We start from the raw sequence: 22,099 nt of genomic DNA, 5'->3' as shown, positions 1-22,099 counted from the left end.
ATGGGGTACTATTCTTTCCACTGACGCCAACGATAAAGCATTATTTCTTCGACTGCCACCAACAATAGGACACTATTCCTCCCAATAAAACCAATGATGGGGCACTCTTCCTTCCACTAATACCAACCATGGGGCGCTATTCCTCCTCCTAATGACCACAGTTGCAATGTATTTTTTTTACTCTCACTGACCACTAAGGCCAAAGCATTTTCTACTCCCACTGGCCCTGCTAAAGTCTGAAAGACAGTAAACTGGCCCTTTGTTTAAAAAGTTTGGAGACTCTTGCTCGAAAGGTTTGACTATGATATTTTCAAAAGTCAGTATAAAGGAAAAGTTATGCACATGGGGTTTTAGCAATCTTTTTTTGTGTATACATTTTTAACAGTCTTTCTTACATCAGAAATGTATAGTCAACATCAAACAACTTTAGAATAAACAATTACCTGTTCTTTTTAAAATCTTTAGATGGTGAGCACAGGAATATGTCGTTCAGATGACCATGCAATCCATGGTACTCTAGATAATATACAGTTTCCGGCTATCTTTGGTCATGAAGGAGCGGGAATAATTGAAAGTGTTGGAAAAGGTGTAACCAATTTTAAACCAGGTATTTTAATTTTAACAACCTTTTTTTTTGGAAAGCTGTTTAAAACATCAAAAAAAAAAAAAAAAAAAAAACACATGTAAACACATTTACTATGAAAATACAAAGACCAAAAACTAAGTAAAGTGCATCTGTTACTGTTTCTTTGTTACTAGGCACCTTTTTTGCATCCAGAACTAACAAACCATGCTTGGACTTTCACCCACAACCCGAGTTTCATTAATTTTACTTATGCTAGCTTTTCAACTAAGCAATTACACACACAGTACCTATTGTTTTGTAGATTTGTATATACTGAATGTAGAGGTCAACCTAGATAAAATATTCTAGGGTGATTAGTGAGTGGTTTGTACTGGAAAACGAATACTGCCTGTTATTTTGTGAAGACCACTCCTAGGTCCTTAGAGTTCACACATCACATGGCCAGTAGTGCAGATCAAATTTTAGGGTGCCCTTTACACTATGCTGTTCCTGTTCCATTGTTCACCCCTATCACCTTTGCAGGCACATAAAAAGAGTAGGATACACTGAGCCTTGTGTTTTTAGTGCTCTCTGCACCCTCAGCATTTAGCTCCTCCCAATTCCACCTGTGGGGTGACATCACCTCCTTCCCAGTGCAGTCTATGGATGCAGATCTCCAGAGTCTTTGGAAAATGCAGATCCTCTCCCGGATAGTGACTTGGTATTTAGGCTGCTGGTAGACTCCAAAGAAGGCTTTTAAAATTTGATGTCTTTCAAGTTTCCCAGGTGAGCTGACAGCTATGGTATAGATGAAAACATTAAGGCCCCTTTCACACATAAGGTCCGTTCAGTTCATCAGTTCAGTCACGTCAAAATTTATCAGTTTTTCATCCGTTTTTTCATCCATTTTTTTACATCCACTACCAATGCAAAAATGGATGAAAAACAGACCGTTTGTCCGTTTACATCTGTTTTTCGTCCGATCTATTTATTGATGGATGAAAAATAGGGCATTCATCCGTTTCCAAAAAACAGACGGAAGCAGGATGAAAATGGATGTTAACTGATGATCATCCGTTGTCATCTGTTTTTACATAGAGATGAATTGATGTCTGTTTTTCATCCATCAACGGATGGATGAAAAACGAACAAATGGACCGTATGTGTGAAAAGGGCCTTGAGGTCCTTTCACACGGGCGGTCTGTATGTCTGTTTTTCCTCCCATCCGTTTGCGGATGAAAAACTGACATAATGTATGTCTATGGGATTGCGGACGTTAGCGGATGACCATCCGCTGAAATCCGTTTTGCGTCCATTCCGTTCAGTTCCATTTTTTGAGATGGAAGAGAACCATATTTTTCTACCATTTAAAAAACGGATCGGACGCAAAATCGGATGTCATCGCATGTCATCTGCTAACGTCCGCAATCCCATAGACATATATTATGTCCGTTTTTCATCCTCAAATGGATGGATGAAAAATGGACATTCGGAACGGACCCTACAAAAGTGCATCCGTGTCTGTTTAAAAAAATAAAAAAGTGGCTGAACGGAAAAAAAAAACGTACCGTGCCGTGTGAAAGGACCCTTATGGTATATCTAGAAATCAGCTAATCTGGCTGACTTTCCCTTAGAACTGTAAGTGGAAAGTAGTGGAAAGTATATGAGCTCAGTTTTATTGGAAACCCCTCTCCAGAATAAATTGATAATGATTGATTTGAATAAAAATCACAAACCAAAGATTCTATATTTTATCAATTTAGTGAATTCTTGATCCAGTTTTATTCTTCCAAGACAATTGACTGTACAGCAGAATTGTTTCCACTGCTTCTCATTGATCAAACACAAATTTGCATGTGTCTGAAAAAGTGATCATAACTGAGATCAATTTAATGATAATTTTGCATTTAGAAGTTTCTTTTTTAGATTGATATTTTCAGCTGATTGCAATATACGGAATAATACTGTTGCATTGTTTGATATTTTCATAGATGGTAAAGCACTTCTTTGAGCATCATATCTAATTTGATACATGCATGGACACCTTAACCTCTTTGATACAGGGCACTTTCACCCCCTTCCTGCCCAGTCCAATTTTTAGCTTTCAGCTCTGTCACACTTCGAATGACAATTGCGCGGTCATGCAACCCTGTACCCAAACAACATTTTTACAGTTTGTTTTTAAAACAGATAGAACTTTTTTTTTGGTGGTATCTATTTTTTTTATTTTTTGCTAAACAAATGAAAAAAGACAGAACATTTTGAAAAAAAAAACAAAAAAAAAACAGTGTTTCTTTGTTTCTGTTATAACATTTTGTAGAAAAGTAAGTTTTTTCACTGATGTGCACTGATAAGGCTGCACTGACAGGCACTGATGAGGCGGCACTAATATTCAACACTGATTGCACTGATAGGTGGCACTGATATGCAGGACTGTTGGGCACTGATAGACAGCACTGATAGGTGGCACTGATGGGCAGCCCTTATTGACACTGATAGTTGGCAATGATGGGCACTCATAGATGGCACTGATGTGAACTGATACGCGGCACTGATGGGTGGCACTGCTAGGCAATGAGGGGCGACACTGATAGGTGGCACTGATGAGGAGGCACTGGCAGGCATCACTGATGGGCACTGAAAGGCATCACTGATGGGCACTGATTGGCATTACTGATGGGCACTGATTTTCAACACTGGTGGGCAAAACACTGGTGGGCATCACTGGTAGGTATCGCTGATGGGGCTGCACTGATAATCACGGCACCGCTTATTGGCTCTCCTTTACTCATGCGCTGTCAGCATAAATAGAGGAATGGCGATAACACAGATTGGATACAGCTGATCATATGATAAAGAGCCTACATCATAGGCTCTTTACTGTGATTGGGGATACGGTGTGTCGGAGCGACACACTGCACCACAGATTGCCGAGCTGTGTGCCCTCAGGGGCGCCCACGAGCGGCTTGTTCTAAAAGGGCGTCATATGATGTCAAGCCAGAAAGGGACAGCCATCATCTGGCTGTCATTTTACTATAGGCCGGGCGGGATGTGGCTCAGGTACTGTGTGCCGGTGACTGTCTCAGGAGACATGAAATAGGATTTAATGATTTCTCTCCTGTGCTGCTCATTTATCTTCTTTCTGGAGATAAAGCAGTACTTGATGATCTACAGACAAGGATATACCTGCTTCTACTTTATGGGATCGTAGACCGCATAATACCCTTCAATAATACAATTAAAGATATACACTACAAGTACCTTTAATGGATTGAACCTGGCTATTATTGGCAATAAATATATTATTTAATCCTTTAATCCAATTTCATAACACACATTTGCATTCTTGTCTTTTCACCAAATAATTTCACACCAAACCAAATGATTATTATTTAATTTTACACACATATATCTGAAAACTATATCTGATAACTCAGCCATCAAAGCTCAAGTTATAACCATTTAAACCAGAAACTGTCCCCTTTCTTTTGCAGAAAAGGACAGGTGCCGCACAATTGGGACCACGACAAGGGAGGGAAGGTGGGAAGGTTCTTCTTCTAATTCTAAGTGCTGACTGACAGCTGTTGCGCAGAAGTTTTTCATTTAGTAGTTCGTGCCATGGCAGTTATGACCATGTAACCTCTATTGAACCAATTATATTTAAATATTTTAAAACTGCATGTTACTATGGGCTTAAAGTATGCTTTATAACTGTCACGCTACCATTGGTGGGTGAGGCAAGCTAACCACTTCTAGACCGGAAGGATTTGCCCCCTTAATGACCAGGCCATAGTTTGCGATTCGGCACTGCGTTACTTTAACGGACAATTGCACAGTCATGCGACACTGTACCTAAATAAAACTGATGTGCTTTTTTCCTACAAATAGAGCTTTCTTTTGGTGGTATTTGATAACTGGTGCGATTTTTTTTTTTTTGAGCTATAAACCAAGAAACAGCGACATTTCTGAAAAACAAAAAAAAAAACAATAATTTTACATTTACAAAATTTAAAAATCAAAATTTTTGAACATTTTAGGCCAATTTGTTTTCTGCTACATATGTTTGGTGAAAAAAAATTGCAATAAGCATATTTTGATTGGTTTGCGCAAAAGTTATTGCGTCTACTAACTACGGAAAAGATTTATGTCATTTTTTTTTTTTACTAGTAATTGCGGCGATCTGCGATTTTTTGCAGGACTGCGACATTGTGGCAGACAGATCAGACCCCTGACTGACATTTTTGACTTTTGGGGGGACCAGTGACATTGCTACAGTAATCAGTGCTAAAAATATGCAGCTATTGTAATAATGACACTGGCAGGGAAGGGGTTAACACTGTGGGTAAACAAGGGGTTAAATGTGTACCTAGGGGTGTGTTTCTAACTGTGGGGGGGCGTGGCTTGTGAAATGACCACAGAGACCTATGTTCCTATATAGAAGGATCACATGGGCTCTGTGATCATTCCAGGGAGAAGAACAGTCAGCTGTGTTTACAACAGCCGACCGTTCTTCTCTCTCAGCCGGGAACCATCGCGGGTGTAAGGCAGTAACCGGAGCTGCCTGCCCCATTGGCTTCCCCGATGATGAGCGGGGACGGGATCGTGCCGTCAGTGGCACGCGCTCGCCCCCTAGCTGCCTGCGCGCGACCGACGTACAGCTACAGCGGTTTGCCCAGGAATGGCTGCCTGCCGCAGTATAACTGCGGCGGGCGGTCGTAAAGTGGTTAATTGCTCCCCCACATTTTATTTATTTACTGGATCTGTGCTTCTGAACCTCTCCTGCTGCTGCTTATTCCTTCATCAGTCATTATGTAGATGAACAATAATGAGGGGAACAGCTCTGATATGAGAAACTCCTGCCTCCACAAATAGGCACAGTACAGGACAAGTCATAATAAGTCAGTAATGGGGCATTTCATTTTCTCTTCAAATGTGCTGTAGTTTAATATGATATAATACTTTGCAATTTGCACCCTTATGCACCCTTAAGAATAGTTTCTTTAAATAAATGATACACTGAATTGCCAACTAAATGAATGTATTCACATTATTTTTTTTTCTTATTATTTTTAGGAGACAAAGTCATTCCACTTTGGCTTTCTCAGTGTAGAAAGTGCACTAGTTGTCTAAACCCAAACAGCAACTTTTGTATTAAATCAAAGTAAGTATTAGTAGGCACATTTTTTTGGTAGAAGAGAAGCTGTATGTTTTTGTCTGCCTAAAGATTTGTTTCCATTGTCAAAAACATTGTTTTCTTTTATATTTCCTCTGGTGAATACTCAGACAGGTGTATGTCCTTCTCATCTGTAAGATGCAGAACAGTGGAGCCTAGTGGTATGAAAATACTGAAATACATGTAATAGGTTGAGAATAGCTGGTATTTCTTTTTGAAAAATCATCGCCTGTATGGGAAGTCTTATTTTTTTGGACTTCCATGTGCAAATATAGCATATGCCAGCAGGGCCGCTGATAGGGGGGGACCACCAGTCCTCCTGTAGGGGGCCCGGGCACACAGGGAGGCCCTAACAACAGAGGGAATTAGTACAGTCGAACAGAGGGGCAATTACAGGATGCCCTGTGCGACTCTCTGCAGCAGCTGAAAACTGATGTCTTTCCCTCTGGCCAACTTTCAGTTGCTGCAGGTAGAGACACCGACACAGCGCCCCCCCCCCCCCTTTCCCACAGAAACTCCTGGCTTCCCTGTCCCGTAAAAAATTGTAAAAAAAATAATAATTAAAAAAATAACTTTAAAACCCTTAAACGTTTTTTTTCATTATAAAACATTTTTTAAAAATGTAAAACTTTGTTAACTTTGTGTCCTCTAAGAACGATTTAAGTATATTTTTCGTGAAAATGTTGTTTTGATACATCCGAGGGGGGTCCTGCCAGGTAGGCTGTATGGGGCCCCGTGATTTCTATCAGCAGCCCTGTATACCAGCATTAGAGATGGCCTTGCGGTTCGCCTGGCGGTCGGTTCGTGGCAAATTTTGCTTGTTCGCTACCCGCCAATTTTGCGAACACATGGCGTTGTTTGCGGCTGCCATATTAGTTCACATTGGGGAGAACTTTGACCCATGACACAGCCGTCAGGTGAAACAGGACAGCCAATTGAAACATTTCAGCACATGGACATGTCCCCTACCTTATATATAGACCAGAGCAGGCAGCCATTTCACCTTCTGCTTTTTGTCAGCGTATGGAGAGGTCTGCTGTGTTCATCAGGGATTTCCAGACACAAATAGCTCTTTTAAGATCCACCAAAGTCCTTTTCCGGGCTGGTATAGTATTTGGTATAGGTCTACTACAGTCTCTTTTCAGTTTAGGGACAGATATCCAGTCTGTGCTCCAGGGACAGATAGAGATCGGCAGTGACACAAATCGCTCTGTTAATGTCCACAAAAGTAATTTCAAGGGCTGCAATTTATTTAGTATAGGTGTGCAGTGCACTATATAGGGGTGTAATCCATGGTATAATATACTTTGTATTATAGAAAGCATATTATAGTGGATTTGTATTGTGCACTGTGCAGCATTGTGACTGGTGTGGTGACTGAGCGTTGCTGTAGCAATACTACAAACAGTGACAAAAGCACTTTTAATGTATTATAACTGGTGTGATAGACCAGTGGCCCCCCAATACCACATATTGAAGTGGGGTGTCATCTGAGTATACTTTCCTAAGTGTATTTGTGTCCTGCAACAATATTGCCTCTTTTGCTGTGTTAACTCTGATACACACAGTGCCAAACCCACTGCCCAATTTTTTGTACAACTGGTGTGATAGATCAGTGGCCCCCCAATACCACATATTGAAGTGGGGTGTCATCTGAGTATACTTTCCTAAGTGTATTTGTGTTCTGCAACAATATTGCCTCTTTTTCTGCATTAAGTCTGATACACACAGTGCCAAACTCACTGGCCAATTTTTTGAACAACTGGTGTAATAAACCAGTGGCCCCCCAATACCACATATTGAAGTGGGGTGTTATCTGAGTATACTTTCATAAGTGTATTTGTATCCTACAACAATATTGCCTCTTTTGCTGCGTTAAGTCTGATACACACAGTGCCAAACTCACTGCCCAATTTTTTGAACAACTGATGTGATAGACCAATGGCCCTCCAATACCACATATTGAAGTGCGGTGTTATTTAACAGTATACTTTTCTAAGAGTGTATTTTAGTCCTGCAAAAATTTGGCCTCCTTTGCTATGTTAACTGTGCTACACACAGTGACAACAGTTACTGGCCAATTATTTGTAGAACTGGTGTGATAAGCCTGTGGCCCCCCAATACCACGGATTGAAGCGGGGTGTTATATACCTTTTTCCAGATATACTGCGATTCTTTAGAGACTTTTGTCACAGGCTAATTTAAAAAATGACAGGCAGAGGAAGAGGCAGGCCCTTACTCAGAGGTGGTAGGGGTAGGGCAGGAGCAGTAGGCCAGAGCCAAAGTGTGAAGTTTCAGAAGGTGCGTTCGATTACGTCAAGGGAGGCACCAGACTTAGTTTAGTGGCTCACTCAGCCTTCCTCTTCTGCACCCTCCTCATCCTCTCTATCTGCATCCTCTTCACTCTCTGCTGTGTGCACCCCCAAAGACACCACCACAAACACCACCACCACCACATACCCTCCGCTTGAGTCACTGGAATTATTTTCAGATCCATCACAAGACATTTGCGATGAGCAGCCATTGTTGGCATCGGATCAGGAAGAGGAGGTAGCAACACCCGCCACTCAGGCGACAGTACCCAGATCAGCCCAAGGAGGTTGGTCCCCGCTGTTGCTGCCTACTCCGAGATCTCAAATGTTAGTGGTGGAGAAGGTGAAGTGGATGATGAAGTGTCTATGGATGTCACGGGGGTGGCAACAAGAGAGGAAGAGGAGGGGAGTTCAGAGGGAGAGACGGAACAGCAGATAGGGAGGAGAGGCAGGCAGAACTTGCATTGCACAAGAGGTACAAAGCAGACTGCAAATGTATCAAGAGCGAGCCATCAACCATGTACAGTCACATCTGCCGCTCCCAGGACACTGGCACATGGCTCCGCAGTGTGGGCTTTTTTCAATGTGTCCGTTGCTGACAACAGTGTTGCCATCTGCAGCCTTTGCAGTCAACACATACGTCGCGGTAAGCCCAACACTCACCTAGGGACAACCGCCTTAAGAAGGCACCTGAACTCCCATCACCGAGCCCAGTGGGAGCAACACCGTCAGAACCCACAAAGCCACACTCCAGGCTCTCACCGTCCAGCCTCTTCTCCTTCTCCTCTCTCCTCACAATTGTCCTCCACTCCACCTTCCATCATGCCGTTGTCACATTGTTCTGGAAAAAGGCAGGCTTCTGTGGCCCAAATGTTGGAGCGTAAAAAAAATGATGACGCCGGATAACCCTCTTGCCCAACGTTTGACTGCTGGCTTGTCGGAACTGATAGCCCGCCAACTACTGCCATATCAGATGGTGGACTCGGAGGCTTTTCGTAAATTTGTGGCCATTCAAACACCACAATGGAAGGTCCCAGGCAGGAAATATTTCTCGCAGAAGGGCATTCCAGAGCTGTATGGCTATGTTCAGCGGCAAAGTGAATATATCTCTGGCACAGTGTCGGTGCCAAGATACATCTGACCACAGACACATGGTCTAGCAAACACGGGCAGGGAAGGTATATCACATTTACTGCCCACTGGGTGACCCTTCTGACGGCCGTCAAGCATGTAACCCGTGGCACCCGTGTAGATTTATATAATTGGTAAAAAGGCGCTGGTAATCTTTTATAGTGCTAAATACAAATACTAAATTATTTTCATAAAAATCCAATAAAATTATATAATCAATATTATAGTAAAAGTGCACGTGCTGTACTGTACTTGGTGCAAAAAAAAAATGATTGCAAATCAAAGTGCTTACTAGTGCATCAACTTAGTAAATAAGGTGCAAGTGCTAACCTTTACTTGTGCAAAGATTATTGCAAATCAGGAAAAGTGCTTCATAGTGCATCCACAAATAAATTAAATCACAAGTGATATATACCTTTAAATTATATCAACATTAGATTTACAGTGCTCTAAAAAATGTGATTAAAGTGTCTCTAATATATTTGGTAATCCTGAGCAATTAATGCAACAAAGGAGTGCTTGTGTAAACTTGATTGTTTAGATCTATAGTGCTCCAGGTGCTGGGGTGCGCCACACGTTGCCTCTTACCAGATTATGGCAGGTCACAAGGAACCCCAACGCCTGTGATCCCTTTAAATGGGTGGATCAGACCTCTCCTCGGCTTCTTATCCAGAATATCCTGCTCCTACGTTACTCATACGTGGACAATGCAGTATGCACATATAAAGATATGGAAGATAGCTGTGCTGGGAACTTGGCCTGCTCTGATCCAATGATCAGACTTGTCCTGACACACCCTCCCTGCAGAGCCTTTAACTGGGTAGCTCAGTGTACTGTTGCTGCTCTTCCCCCAGCTGTTATGCAGCTGAGAACATAGGGAATGTGACCAGCTGTGTGCCTGAGCACTATAATGTGACATGTAGTGGCATCTTCTGACCCAAGAACAGATATTGAGCAGCCAGTTCCCTTTGATGGATGTATAAACAACCTTTAGGTCCAAATATCTGTAATGGTTGACTGGTTAGCGCTTGAGCAGTACTGGGTGGCAACATACTTAGACCCCTGGTACAAACAAAAAATGGCAGAAATGTTACCACAATCACAGAGGGCGGTCAGAATGCAGCACTTCCAGGTCTTGCTGCGGGAAATGCTGCATTCTGCTTTTGCGTGCGCTGGCAGAGGAATTTCCAGTCACAGAGAGACAGTTGCGGGTAGCAATCCAACAGCGCCTGCAAGAATAGGGCAGTTTGAAGATGTATTGGTCACTTCAGATATGAGATCCTTCTTTCAGCCGAACCATCGACAGCTGTACTCCGGATCTAGCATCAGGAAACGCCTAGACCGACAGGTGTCTGACTACATCGGGTTAACGGCCGATGTGGACGCTCTGAGGAGTGATGAACCCCTGAACTACTGGGTGGGCAGGCTTGACCTCTGGCCAGAGCTTGCACAATTTGCAATGGAACTGTTGGCTTGCCCCCTGTCCAGTGTGCTTTCCGAAAGGATGTTCAGCGCAGCAGGGGGGATCGTGACCGATAAGCGCACTCACCCAGCTCATGACAGTGTAGACTACCTCACATTTATAAAAATGAATGAGGCATTGATCTCTGAGGAATTCAACACATGTGACCAGTAGACCATGTTTCATTGAAATTCCTCATGCCAGGTCACAAATATCCGCCAGACCGCCATCCACACACAACAATTCCTGGTCCTTGTCTTCGCTAAATACAGTGGCATAAAAGGCATTTCATGTCTATTGAATGCCAAATTTTTGCGGCCTTTCAGGGCCGACAATAATTTTTTCTGTGAATGCCTAATGTACCTCCAGCCACAGGATACAACTTTCTTTGCTGTCAGGTAAACCCATGTGGTCTAATTATTGGGGCCTATACTGGCCGACACTTACTTCTTTATCCTGTGAATGCTAATGTACCTCCAGCCACCAAATACTACATTCTTAGCTGTCAGGTAAACCCATGTGGTCTAATTTTTTGGGCCTATACTGGCCGACACTTACTTCTGTATCCTGTGAATGCCTAATGTACCTCCAGCCATCAAATACTACGTTCTCAGCTGTCAGGTAAACGCATGTGGGCTAATTTTTGGGACCTTTCATGGCCAACACTTACTTCTGTATCCTGTGAATGCCCAATGTACCTCCAGACACCAAATACTACGTTCTTTGCTGTCAGATAAACCCATGTGGTCTAATTTTTGGGGCCTATACTGGCCGACACTTACTTCTGTATCCTGTGAATGCTTAATGTACCTTCAGCCACCAAATACTACGTTCTTAGCTGTCAGGTAAACACATGTGGGCTAATTTTTGGGGCCAATACTGGCCGACACTTACTTCTGTATCCTGTGAATGCCTAATGTACCTTCAGCCACAAAATACAACATTCTTAGCTGTCAGGTAAACCCATGGGGGCTAATTTTTGGGGCCATTATTGGCCGACACTTACTTCTGTATCCTGTGAATGCCTAATGTACCTTCAGCCACAGAATACAACATTCTTAGCTGTCAGGGAAACCCATGTGGGCTAATTTTTGGGGCCAATACTGGCCGACACTTACTTCTGTATCCTGTGAATGCCTAATGTACCTTCAGCCACAGAATACAACGTTCTTAGCTGTCAGGTAAACCCATGTGGGCTAATTTTTGGGGCCAATACTGGCCGACACTTCTGTATCCTGTGAATGCCTAATGTACCTTCAGCCACAGAATACAACGTTTTTAGCTGTCAGGTAAACCCATGTGGGCTAATTTTTGGGGCCAATACTGGCCGACACTTACTTCTGTATCCTGTGAATGCCTAATGTACCTTCAGCCACAGAATACAATGTTCTTAGCTGTTAGGTAAACGCATGTGGGCTAATTTTTGGGGCCTGGAATGGCCGATACTTACTTCTTTATCCTGTGAATGCCTAATTTTTCAGACTGGAATTGAAAATCAATGGGTCTGTAAATGTTCTGCCAAATTGTGGAATGGATGCGGACCCATTTTACAGATGTGTGAATGGACCCTATATGTATTTGACATGTATTTACCGGCTGCTGTCAGTTCTGGCTGATTTATGAAAAAAAATAATAATTTTAGGGCAACTTTTCCAAATGCAATACTTCTGTTATGACCTTGTCTATGTGCTGGGACTATTTGTGCACAGCTAGTAAGTCTTTTGTGGCTGCAAATATGACCTAAAGGTTTTTAAAGTTCACCTCCCATTAAAGTCAATGGGGCCTGCCGCGAACTCGCGGTTCGCAGACTTTTGAGAAAATTTGCGGCTGACGTTCGCGAACCGCCCCGGCCGATGTTCGTCAATCACTAACCATCATAACTTTACTAATCCACAAGTAATTATATCTCCCTCTGGAAAAGGCTATGATAACAGTGGATTTGAAAATGCTTCTTACAGTCAAATCATTGTAACTCTGAAGACAAAATGCAAGAAAACCAATCTCTCAGTGTTAATAATAACTAGGAGATAAAAGCAGCTACGATGCTACAGAATATGAGAAGAGATACCGAGTGCCAGCACAGCTGAGCAGTAGGGATAAAAAACAGAAGGGAAAAAAACCCTTTATGATTGATCCCGGCTATATTAGTCAATTAGGGTGCATCATTAGCCAGGGTAAAAAAGCTAGCTGTTTCGGGCCCATCATTCAAGGATCAGAGTCTTGCCGCAAGCCTCCCTGGTTCGCTCTCAAGTTATTAGAGGTGCATGCGCTCAAGCTAGAAAGTAATAATAAGGTGAGATTCAGGTACAAAAGTACAATATTTTTAATGTTTACAAGTTCAAATGTTTAAAGGTTTCATACTTTACCCATTGATTAAAACAGTTACATTGAGGACCTTTTAAATCAATGGGTAAAGAATAAGATGTCATTTATACCAGGTGAGGTACGGGAGCACATGGAAAATCCCACTCCTTCCCACACTGCACAAAAACGTGTTGCTCTTTTGCAGACATGCGCAGCTGCCAATAAATTGCCAATTTTTAATGGCACCCCCACACATCTTTTAAATGTGCATGCATTTGTGACAATAACAATGCATTGTACCATGCATTTCGGTGCAGTGCAATTTTAAAAATACTTTGTTTAACATTTTATTTTATAAACTTTTTAAAAAATATTTTACTATTTGTTTTGACATGCTTTCATTAGAGTAGATCAGTGTCACCATAGTAATACTGTACTACTCTTTGGGGGGGGGGGGGGGGTTTAGTGATCAGGGATTTTTTTTTTTTTTTACCACTTTGATTAAAGTGTATTCGAAGTGTCACATGATGTGAGGTGACATGATTTTTTTCTTTTCTGCAATGCACAAACACATACTAGTATTTTTGTGTAAACAGGACGCATAGAAAACAATTATTTTCTATGTGCCCTAGTAATGACCCGCATATATCTAATGCAGAAAAACACAGGTCACACACATAGTGTGAAAGAGCCCTTAATTCTGAAATTCTTTTAAACATTTATTCTGGAAAAAGACATATTTTTAAATGATGTCTCTTTTTCCCCTTTTATTTTACATACAGGTCAGGTGAACCACAGAAAGAAATGGCTGACACAAGGTTTTCATGCAAAGGAAAAGTTGTGAATCATTTTTCATGGTGCAGCACCTTTTCTGAATATATTGTCACCCCTACTGATGCTGTTGCAAAGATTGATGACAGAGCACCCATGGAAAAGATATGTCTTTTTGGGTGTGGTTTTCCAACAGGATATGGAGCTGCTGTCAATACTGCCAAAGTATGTTTTTTGTGTGTTAACCTATTTGATGAGTTAAGGCAAATATCACCAACGTTACTATATTAAACTACAAATGTTGGTATATATGCGTTATATGCTTGCCATCACAGTTTTCCAGTCACACATTCACTAAGGTGTCCATGTAAAGCTGATATCTCAAACTAACAGAATGTAAATATATAAATCAGCGCAACCACAATAAAAATTCAAACTGAAAATAATATATAAGTGGCTACCGACACCAAAAATGGTTTCACTACATATAAATGTCATAAAACTTCGATAACAGTGCTGCACCACTTAAAACAATGAGAATGGTAAATACAAATTGTAATAAATTCAACAGTGCACATCAATCATGCAATCAATTAATACATGATTGATTGATAGGATTTTGATTATGTACAAGTTTTAAATGTTTGGACACATTATGGTCAATTTTACCCTTCTTAATATTTTTGATATGTTCTCCTACTCGTACGTGTAGGGCTCTGGACGTGCGCCCCATATATTGGAGCCCACATCCACATTCCAACACATAAATGACCCCAGTGGTCACACAAGTAATTTGATTTTTAATCTGATACATCTTCCCTGTACTTGTAGATCTAAATTTCTTCCTTTTTTATATCATACATTTATTATCTATAAATCTATATTATCTATATCTAGATTAGTAAGTGCTCAGCGTCATTTCCAGAGGTTGTCTTTGGGAAATAGACGTATGAGTGCTACCAGCATTGCTGCAGAGGTTGAAGGGGTGGGGGGTCAGCCTATCAGTGCTCAGACCATACGCCGCACACTGCATCAAATTGGTCTGCATATCTGTCGTCCCAGAAGGAAGCCTCTTCTAAAGATGATGCACAAGAAAGCCCACAAACAGTTTGCTGAGGACAAGCAGACCAAGGGCATGGATTACTGGAACCATGTCCTGTGGTCTGATGAGACCAAGATAAACTTTTTTGGTTCAGATGGTGTCAAGCATGTGTGGCAGTGAGGATTACAAAGACAAGTGTGTTTTGCCTACAGTCAAGCATGGTGGTCGGAGTGTCATGGTCTGGGGCTGCATGAGTGCTGCTGGCCCTGGGGAGCTACAGTTCATTGAGGGAAACATGAATGCCAACATGTACTATGACATACTGAAGCAAAGCATGATCCCCTCACTTGGGAGACTGGGCCGCAGGGCAGTATTCCAACATGATAACGACCCCAAACACAACTCCAAGATAACCACTGCCTTGCTAAAGAAGCTGAGGGTAATGGTGATGGGCTGGCCAAGCATTTCTCCAGACCTAAAACCTTTTGAGCATTTGTGGGGCATCCTCAAATGGAAGGTGGTAGAGCGCAAGGTCTCTAACATCCACCAGCTCCATGATGTCATCATGGAGGAGTGGAAGAGGACTCCAGTGGCAACCGTGGCAACCTGTGAAGCTCTGGTGAACTTCATGTCCAAAAGGGTTAAGGCAGTGCTGGAAAATAATGGTGGCTACACAAAATATTGACACTTTGGGCCCAATTTGGACATTTTCACTTAGAAGTGTACTTTAACCAAGATCTAATACTTTAACCAAGATCTAATACATCAGAAACCTATTTGTTTAACCAACAGGTGCAGCCCGGTACTACTTGTGCTGTATTTGGATTGGGTGCCATTGGGCTGTCAGCCATTATTGGATGTAAAGTTTCTGGAGCATCAAGAATTATTGCTATAGATATAAACAGCAGCAAGTTTGAAAAGGCAAAGCTGTTTGGAGCCACTGACTGCATCAATCCCAATGATTATAACAAACCAATCCAGGAGGTGATAAAGGAAATGACAGGAGATGGAGTACATTATTCCATTGAATGCATCGGCAATACTGATCTTATGGTAAGTAATTGTAAATATATTCTACCATGAAATAGCTTAAACTAGTTAGACATGGTGTAAATGTTCATCCTATATGTAGCACTGCACCCTAGAGGACTGCTGAGTATTACACTCTTACACTCTAGGACATCTAACTTGAGAGTGCGGCATGGCCGCTGCTTCATCCTGCCACTTGAATGAAGGTAAGATAAGTGTTGCTATGGTACTGTACTTCTCTTCAGGGCACTCCCCTAGTACCCCCTATCTCTCCATGCTAGCTGGCACCCGTCCACTGACTCTACACTCTGAGGTGGTCCCCTTCCTGGGCAGACCCCTAGGCAAGTTCCTCTGTACTCACGGACACTGTTTTTCCAGATTCAATGCTGCCCCAACTCCTTCAGTCAGCTTCTCCTGGACCTCTGGGTTCAGCCTCACATGCACTGGCTCACCAGGCGAACTGCCTTTGACCACCACCAACTGCTGCAGAAGAGGAGGCAGCCGCCACCCTCCTTCTGGGACCTGGCTTCCCGCCCAAAGACACCTACCTCATGAGCCCATATCTTTTTATACCCTGTCCGATAATGCACCAGTTGTCTGTGCCAACCCACTGGGAGAGTATCAAAAGCCTGTGTACCATTGGTCAGGTTTCCTCCAGTATCCAACGTGCCTCCCCATTGGATCACCTAAATACGCACTGGGCACACTGAGCAGCCCTAACTATCAATCCTGCTCCCTGATAAGCAGAGAGAATATATGTTTTGCCTGTTGCTCTGCTGATAAGCAGACAGATCCAAAACTACTCTGCCTACCTAACACCTAACTAGGAGGGTGCTACATCTATAATAACAAAAAAACTGTTGAGTTTTAAAGGACTACAGACAATATTATAGTTTTTATAGTTTTCTTTAGCAGCTTAAATAAATTCCCTTTATGTGGTTTTACAAATAGAATGTCTTCACGTGATGGCTCAATTTTCACCAGCATGAAACAGAGATGGGGGGGGGGGGGGGGTTAAGGTTGATGCTGAGGAGTTTAACAAGTGCATGTGTGAGGTCCATGATATATGCATGGCGGGACCCCATTCTGTCACCAGGAGTGAGGTGGCAGCGGTACGCTGGACAGGTGGAGAGCGCATGGGCTTAGCGGTGTCCCTCCTAAATGCCACATATATTAAGCTAAGGTATGTAGTGACACCAGGCAGCAATTTCAGAGGAACCCTGTAATTGTATTATTGCACACAGTGACATTGCTCATCTCTAGGTTGGGGAACTGCCTTAATGTTTGATTCTCACATGATCGCAGTCCCTGTCTGGTCCCAGGCATTGATGAGCACGATCATGGCGAAAGGTACCCTCACGTTCAAGGTAAGTGGCTTCGCCCACAACTGCATGCATGGTTGTAGGAGAAAAAAAGAGATCTCCTGTATCTTCAACATTTATGACCTGTCTCAGTAATATTTTTAACATCCCTATTCTGTTAAAACAAACCTAAGAAATGTGAGAATGGCTACTGCTGACCTCCTTGTAAATATGCTAGTTGCCTGGCTGTTTTGCTGACTCAACTTTCATCCACAAATGTCATCTGATTAAATGTTATGGGATATTTATATGTGTAGGACTACCCTCATAGGGGTTGCTGATGTTCGGGCCCCCCACTGCTACACAGCCAGTCACTTAGCATTTCCTTCATTCACTAAAACACAGTCCTTGGATGGTTTTGTTGTTTTATTAGGGGATGATAACTTACATGGGGTAGGGGATTATGAGATGCCCAACTTGAAAAATGTCCAGAACAATGAACAAACAGGGGACAACTTTCTCCCTATTTACTCAAAGACCCTCTTCTTCCTTCCTCCTGCACAAACTTGGTTCACTATACACAATGCCTGCTGATCACTCTGGTGGAATTACCAGTCTTTTCAATTCAGCAAAAGCTCATTACAGGCTAGGAACATTCCATCCCTGTGTGGATAATTTAGTACATTGTGGAGTGAACAGCATCTCCTTCTGCCCCCCCCCCCTGTAGACACTTAGCCCACTATTACCACTGCAGAAGACTCCCAGCCACCCTTGGGTGCCTGCTTTCCCCAGTCCTCCTGACTGGCACATGCACACAGTGATTCCCCAGGGCAAGGTTAGATGAAGACTTGGCACACTGCGGCCTTCAAGAGATTACTGTTAAGGCTGACAGTCTCACCCATAGCACTGTGCTAATCTACTCACTGTCTCTGGATATGGAAAGGTTGGGAGACAAGGATTTCGGGCACTAAATTTTCATAAAATTGCTTTTTATTAAACAAACATTTTAAAAACATCTAGTGATACAAGCAGATGAGAAAAATCTACATTGAACATGAGACCAGAAAACGGTCGACAGTATCAGATATAATCTTGCATGAGGTACTAGACCTTCATATAGTATGGGAACAGTTGTGTACAGAACAAGTTGTATTATGCATACATCCAATGTGATATACTTCAAAGCAGACAGAGCCTGCCGGCGGACACCTCGATGCTCAGGGTGTCAGTCAGCAGGGTCGGCTGAAGTTTACAGTAAATACGTGGTATACATTACTCATGACAGTTTGCTCAACATGTTTCGCCTTCTCGGTGAAAGCTTCGTCTGGAGCTTAATAATTGTTTTGTCTGTGTAGAAACATAAGTAATTTTAAAGAGACAGAATGTATTATTTACTACAAATTCCATAAATGAGAATAATGCATTTTATATGTGATATACAATGTCAATGTAAAAGAAAAGGCATTTCACACATATGATATTACTGTTCTAGCCATCAGGGGGGGGGGCCCGGTGGGGAGGCAAGAGGACAGCTATTGGGACACATGTGGGGACACACACCGTATGAAATAGATAACACTATTTTTTAGGCATCAGTATATATAAATGATAAAGAAAACAAATCTGTATAGGATATGAACATACCTGTACAGTGTATATTCTGAACTTTTTTGGTACTGTAACGAGGAGGACTAAAAGACGGTCACTGAGCTCATAAATGGGGGAGCCGATGTTCACAAGGAGTATAAATACAAACGCTCCTGTGTGTTTGTATCTGGGTTGGATATAGAAAGTGCGCTAGTTATAATATGTCAAACCATTATCGGTAGAAAATAGCCACACCCGGTGCATGTTGATACACAGATAGGTGAGGATAGAGTTGTTTGTATATAGAAAAGGAAGAAACCCATTGAAGAAAGATGCATGGACATATACCAATCACGGGGAGGGAGTTTCTATTTTATGTCATCATATACCGCAACAATTAGAGGTTTTTATGAGAAGAGTTCCAAAATAGTAATTGCCTAGGTATAAGTCGCTTGTATGGTCCTAAGTCTCCATACAAGCAAAAACATAGGATACTTGATTCCCTCATGTGAGGTGCAACATAATTCGGCCTTGAGTGTATAATGAATTAGAAAGATTGCTTTTAATACCGCATTTCTCTCAATGAGCCCAGCGGTGGTAGTCCATGCATGTTTCAAGACAGTTTAGAAATCACTCATAGTTACATACGAGTGTATTGGGGGCTCTCTAATAATTAAACATGCTCACCGATCCTGCAGAATACTTTGTTAAGATAGGGATAAATTAGACCTGCCTTGTAAGTGGCAGACACTGTTGAATTGAGAAAGGATTAAAGACAAAGTTGTAAGTAAAATGGTGTGCATAATCCAAGAGATAGCAAAGATATAAGTTTGTCGGCTTACCCTGTTGAGCCAAATTCCGTCATAGATGTCCTCCCCGGATGGGGAACCGCCGCCATACTCGGACGCTTGTATGGCGCCCTTTTATGGCGTGGGTCCCGGGCGGTTCGTCAGAAAGACGTCGCCACCCCGGCCACACCCCCCGGATATGACGATGCGGCGTAGGCGGAAGTGACTCCGCTGCGGCCACTCGTAACGCTCCGAGAGGGTAGGTCAGACTCTCAGAGCTGACAGGCTCCAGAAAGTCTGATCTGGTGCCACAGGAAACAATGCTCCTGGGAGCGGAAGTCCACTGTGGCTTACCAGGCCGCACATATATCACCGGATTGGCTAAAACTCTAGCGTCCCACAGCGCCCCCGGAGGTTACTAGCATGGCACACTTAGATACAATAATTCTTGTAATGATTAGTAAGGGACAATTAGGGGTAAAAGACACGAAGGGAGGGGGGGGAAGGAAACAGGGGGTGGAAAGATGGTCACGCCAAGCAAGCCGACACCCGTCCTACCCTCCACAGATAACAAACAGTAACGAAGGCGGAAAAAAGTTTTATCTTGAATCATTAAGAAATGCATGATTTATAAAAATGATTTATAAGATTGGGTTTCATTCAAACCCGGTCTAACGGTAGCATTGAGACGTTCGATCCAAATGGTTTCCCTCTGGAGAATTCTTTTGTCCCAGTTGCCCCCTCGTGGGTCCTGGGGGATCACATCCAGGACATAAAAGCGTGCTTTTTTTGGGTTGAATCTGTGGTAGAGGTCTAGGTGCCTGCTCACGGGCGTGACCATCTTTCCTCCCTCTGATATGTATATATGGTCATTTATCCTCTGACGGAGCTCTCTAATTGTTTTCCCAACATAGAACATGCCACATGTACAGTGCATGAGATACACCAATCCACGAGTGTCACAGTTGGCGCGAAAGGTAGGGGAAAAATCTTCCCCATTGGGTAGAACAAAATGGGAACCCTCCTTAACCCATGGACGCATGGCACAACATTTAACCAACATCTGGTAATGTAATATTGCATGCGTCAAGTGCCCATCCAGCGGCACTAATACGCAGTATTCCCTATGCCCAATACGCACGCCTTCGGCGTAACTGCACAACCGATAGAGATTTCAAAATCCAAGCCAACTCACTACGTGAACGCTTAAAAGCCTGTGGCTACAGTAAACGCCTTTTACGTACAGCATACAATAGAGCCTTCTCACAAGATCGGAATAGTCTAATTTTTAGAGTTAAAGATCGAGATACACAACCCACGGTGAAACTCATAACTAAGTTTTCAAGCCACCAGAATGTACTCCGAACCATCCTTGAACGACACTGGCATTTACTCAGTCATGATCCAATCACGAGCAAATATGTGGGGCCATACCCACAAATTGTATTTAAACGTACTAGATCATTACGAGATCAATTAACAGCTAGCCACTACCAACCCATAAAAAATTTCAAAATAACTAATAGGGGTACGTATAGATGCCGTGGTTGTGCCATGTGTCCATGGGTTAAGGAGGGTTCCCATTTTGTTCTACCCAATGGGGAAGATTTTTCCCCTACCTTTCGCGCCAACTGTGACACTCGTGGATTGGTGTATCTCATGCACTGTACATGTGGCATGTTCTATGTTGGGAAAACAATTAGAGAGCTCCGTCAGAGGATAAATGACCATATATACATATCAGAGGGAGGAAAGATGGTCACGCCCGTGAGCAGGCACCTAGACCTCTACCACAGATTCAACCCAAAAAAAGCACGCTTTTATGTCCTGGATGTGATCCCCCAGGACCCACGAGGGGGCAACTGGGACAAAAGAATTCTCCAGAGGGAAACCATTTGGATCGAACGTCTCAATGCTACCGTTAGACCGGGTTTGAATGAAACCCAATCTTATAAATCATTTTTATAAATCATGCATTTCTTAATGATTCAAGATAAAACTTTTTTCCGCCTTCGTTACTGTTTGTTATCTGTGGAGGGTAGGACGGGTGTCGGCTTGCTTGGCGTGACCATCTTTCCACCCCCTGTTTCCTTTCCCCCCCCCCCTCCCTTCGTGTCTTTTACCCCTAATTGTCCCTTACTAATCATTACAAGAATTATTGTCGCATCATATGAAACCCAATGAATGTCCATGTGCTGACTTTTATGCCTCTTCGATACTTATGGGATTGTGTTCTGGAGAATCATAATTTCCAAACTCAGCTCTTCATATGTTCAAAAGCTACTGAGGGTAGTGTCTTCAATTTTTGGGCCTAACGGCTCTAGTCCTTCCATTTTTTAAGCACCAAATTGCCTGGGTGCTAGATACACCATTATTATTATTTTCCTTTTTTTTTTTTCTTTTCCCTTATTAACATATTCTGTTTATCCCTTTTTCTCTTTTCTCTTTCTTTAGAATATAATACATTACTATATTCTTGGTTCTTCTTGTTCTTATCACTCTTTGTTAACTATTGTTGTATATATTTCTTTCTGTAATTATTACTCAGATCAATGTATTTCTGTTATTATGTGTTTGCAGATGCTTTGTATCTAAGTGTGCCATGCTAGTAACCTCCGGGGGCGCTGTGGGACG

General features: G+C 42.5%; 1 protein-coding gene across 1 annotated transcript in view; it reads left to right on the top strand.

The window, feature by feature from the left end:
• Window positions 1-22,099, top strand: part of LOC309555882 (alcohol dehydrogenase 1-like) — a 48,646-nt gene that overhangs the window by 4,576 nt on the left and 21,971 nt on the right. The window contains exons 3-6 of the mRNA XM_082258054.1: window positions 466-607; window positions 5,639-5,726; window positions 13,730-13,943; window positions 15,553-15,813. Coding sequence (XP_082114180.1) covers window positions 466-607; window positions 5,639-5,726; window positions 13,730-13,943; window positions 15,553-15,813 — 705 coding nt within the window. The remainder of the gene's footprint in view (window positions 1-465; window positions 608-5,638; window positions 5,727-13,729; window positions 13,944-15,552; window positions 15,814-22,099) is intronic.

Source organism: Pelophylax lessonae, assembly GCF_965119305.1.
Source record: "Pelophylax lessonae genome assembly, chromosome: 1".
NCBI classification, from domain to species: Eukaryota; Metazoa; Chordata; class Amphibia; order Anura; family Ranidae; genus Pelophylax; species Pelophylax lessonae.
The sequence above is the reverse complement of the archived record's forward strand: the minus strand, read 5'-3'. Positions and strand labels throughout refer to the sequence as shown.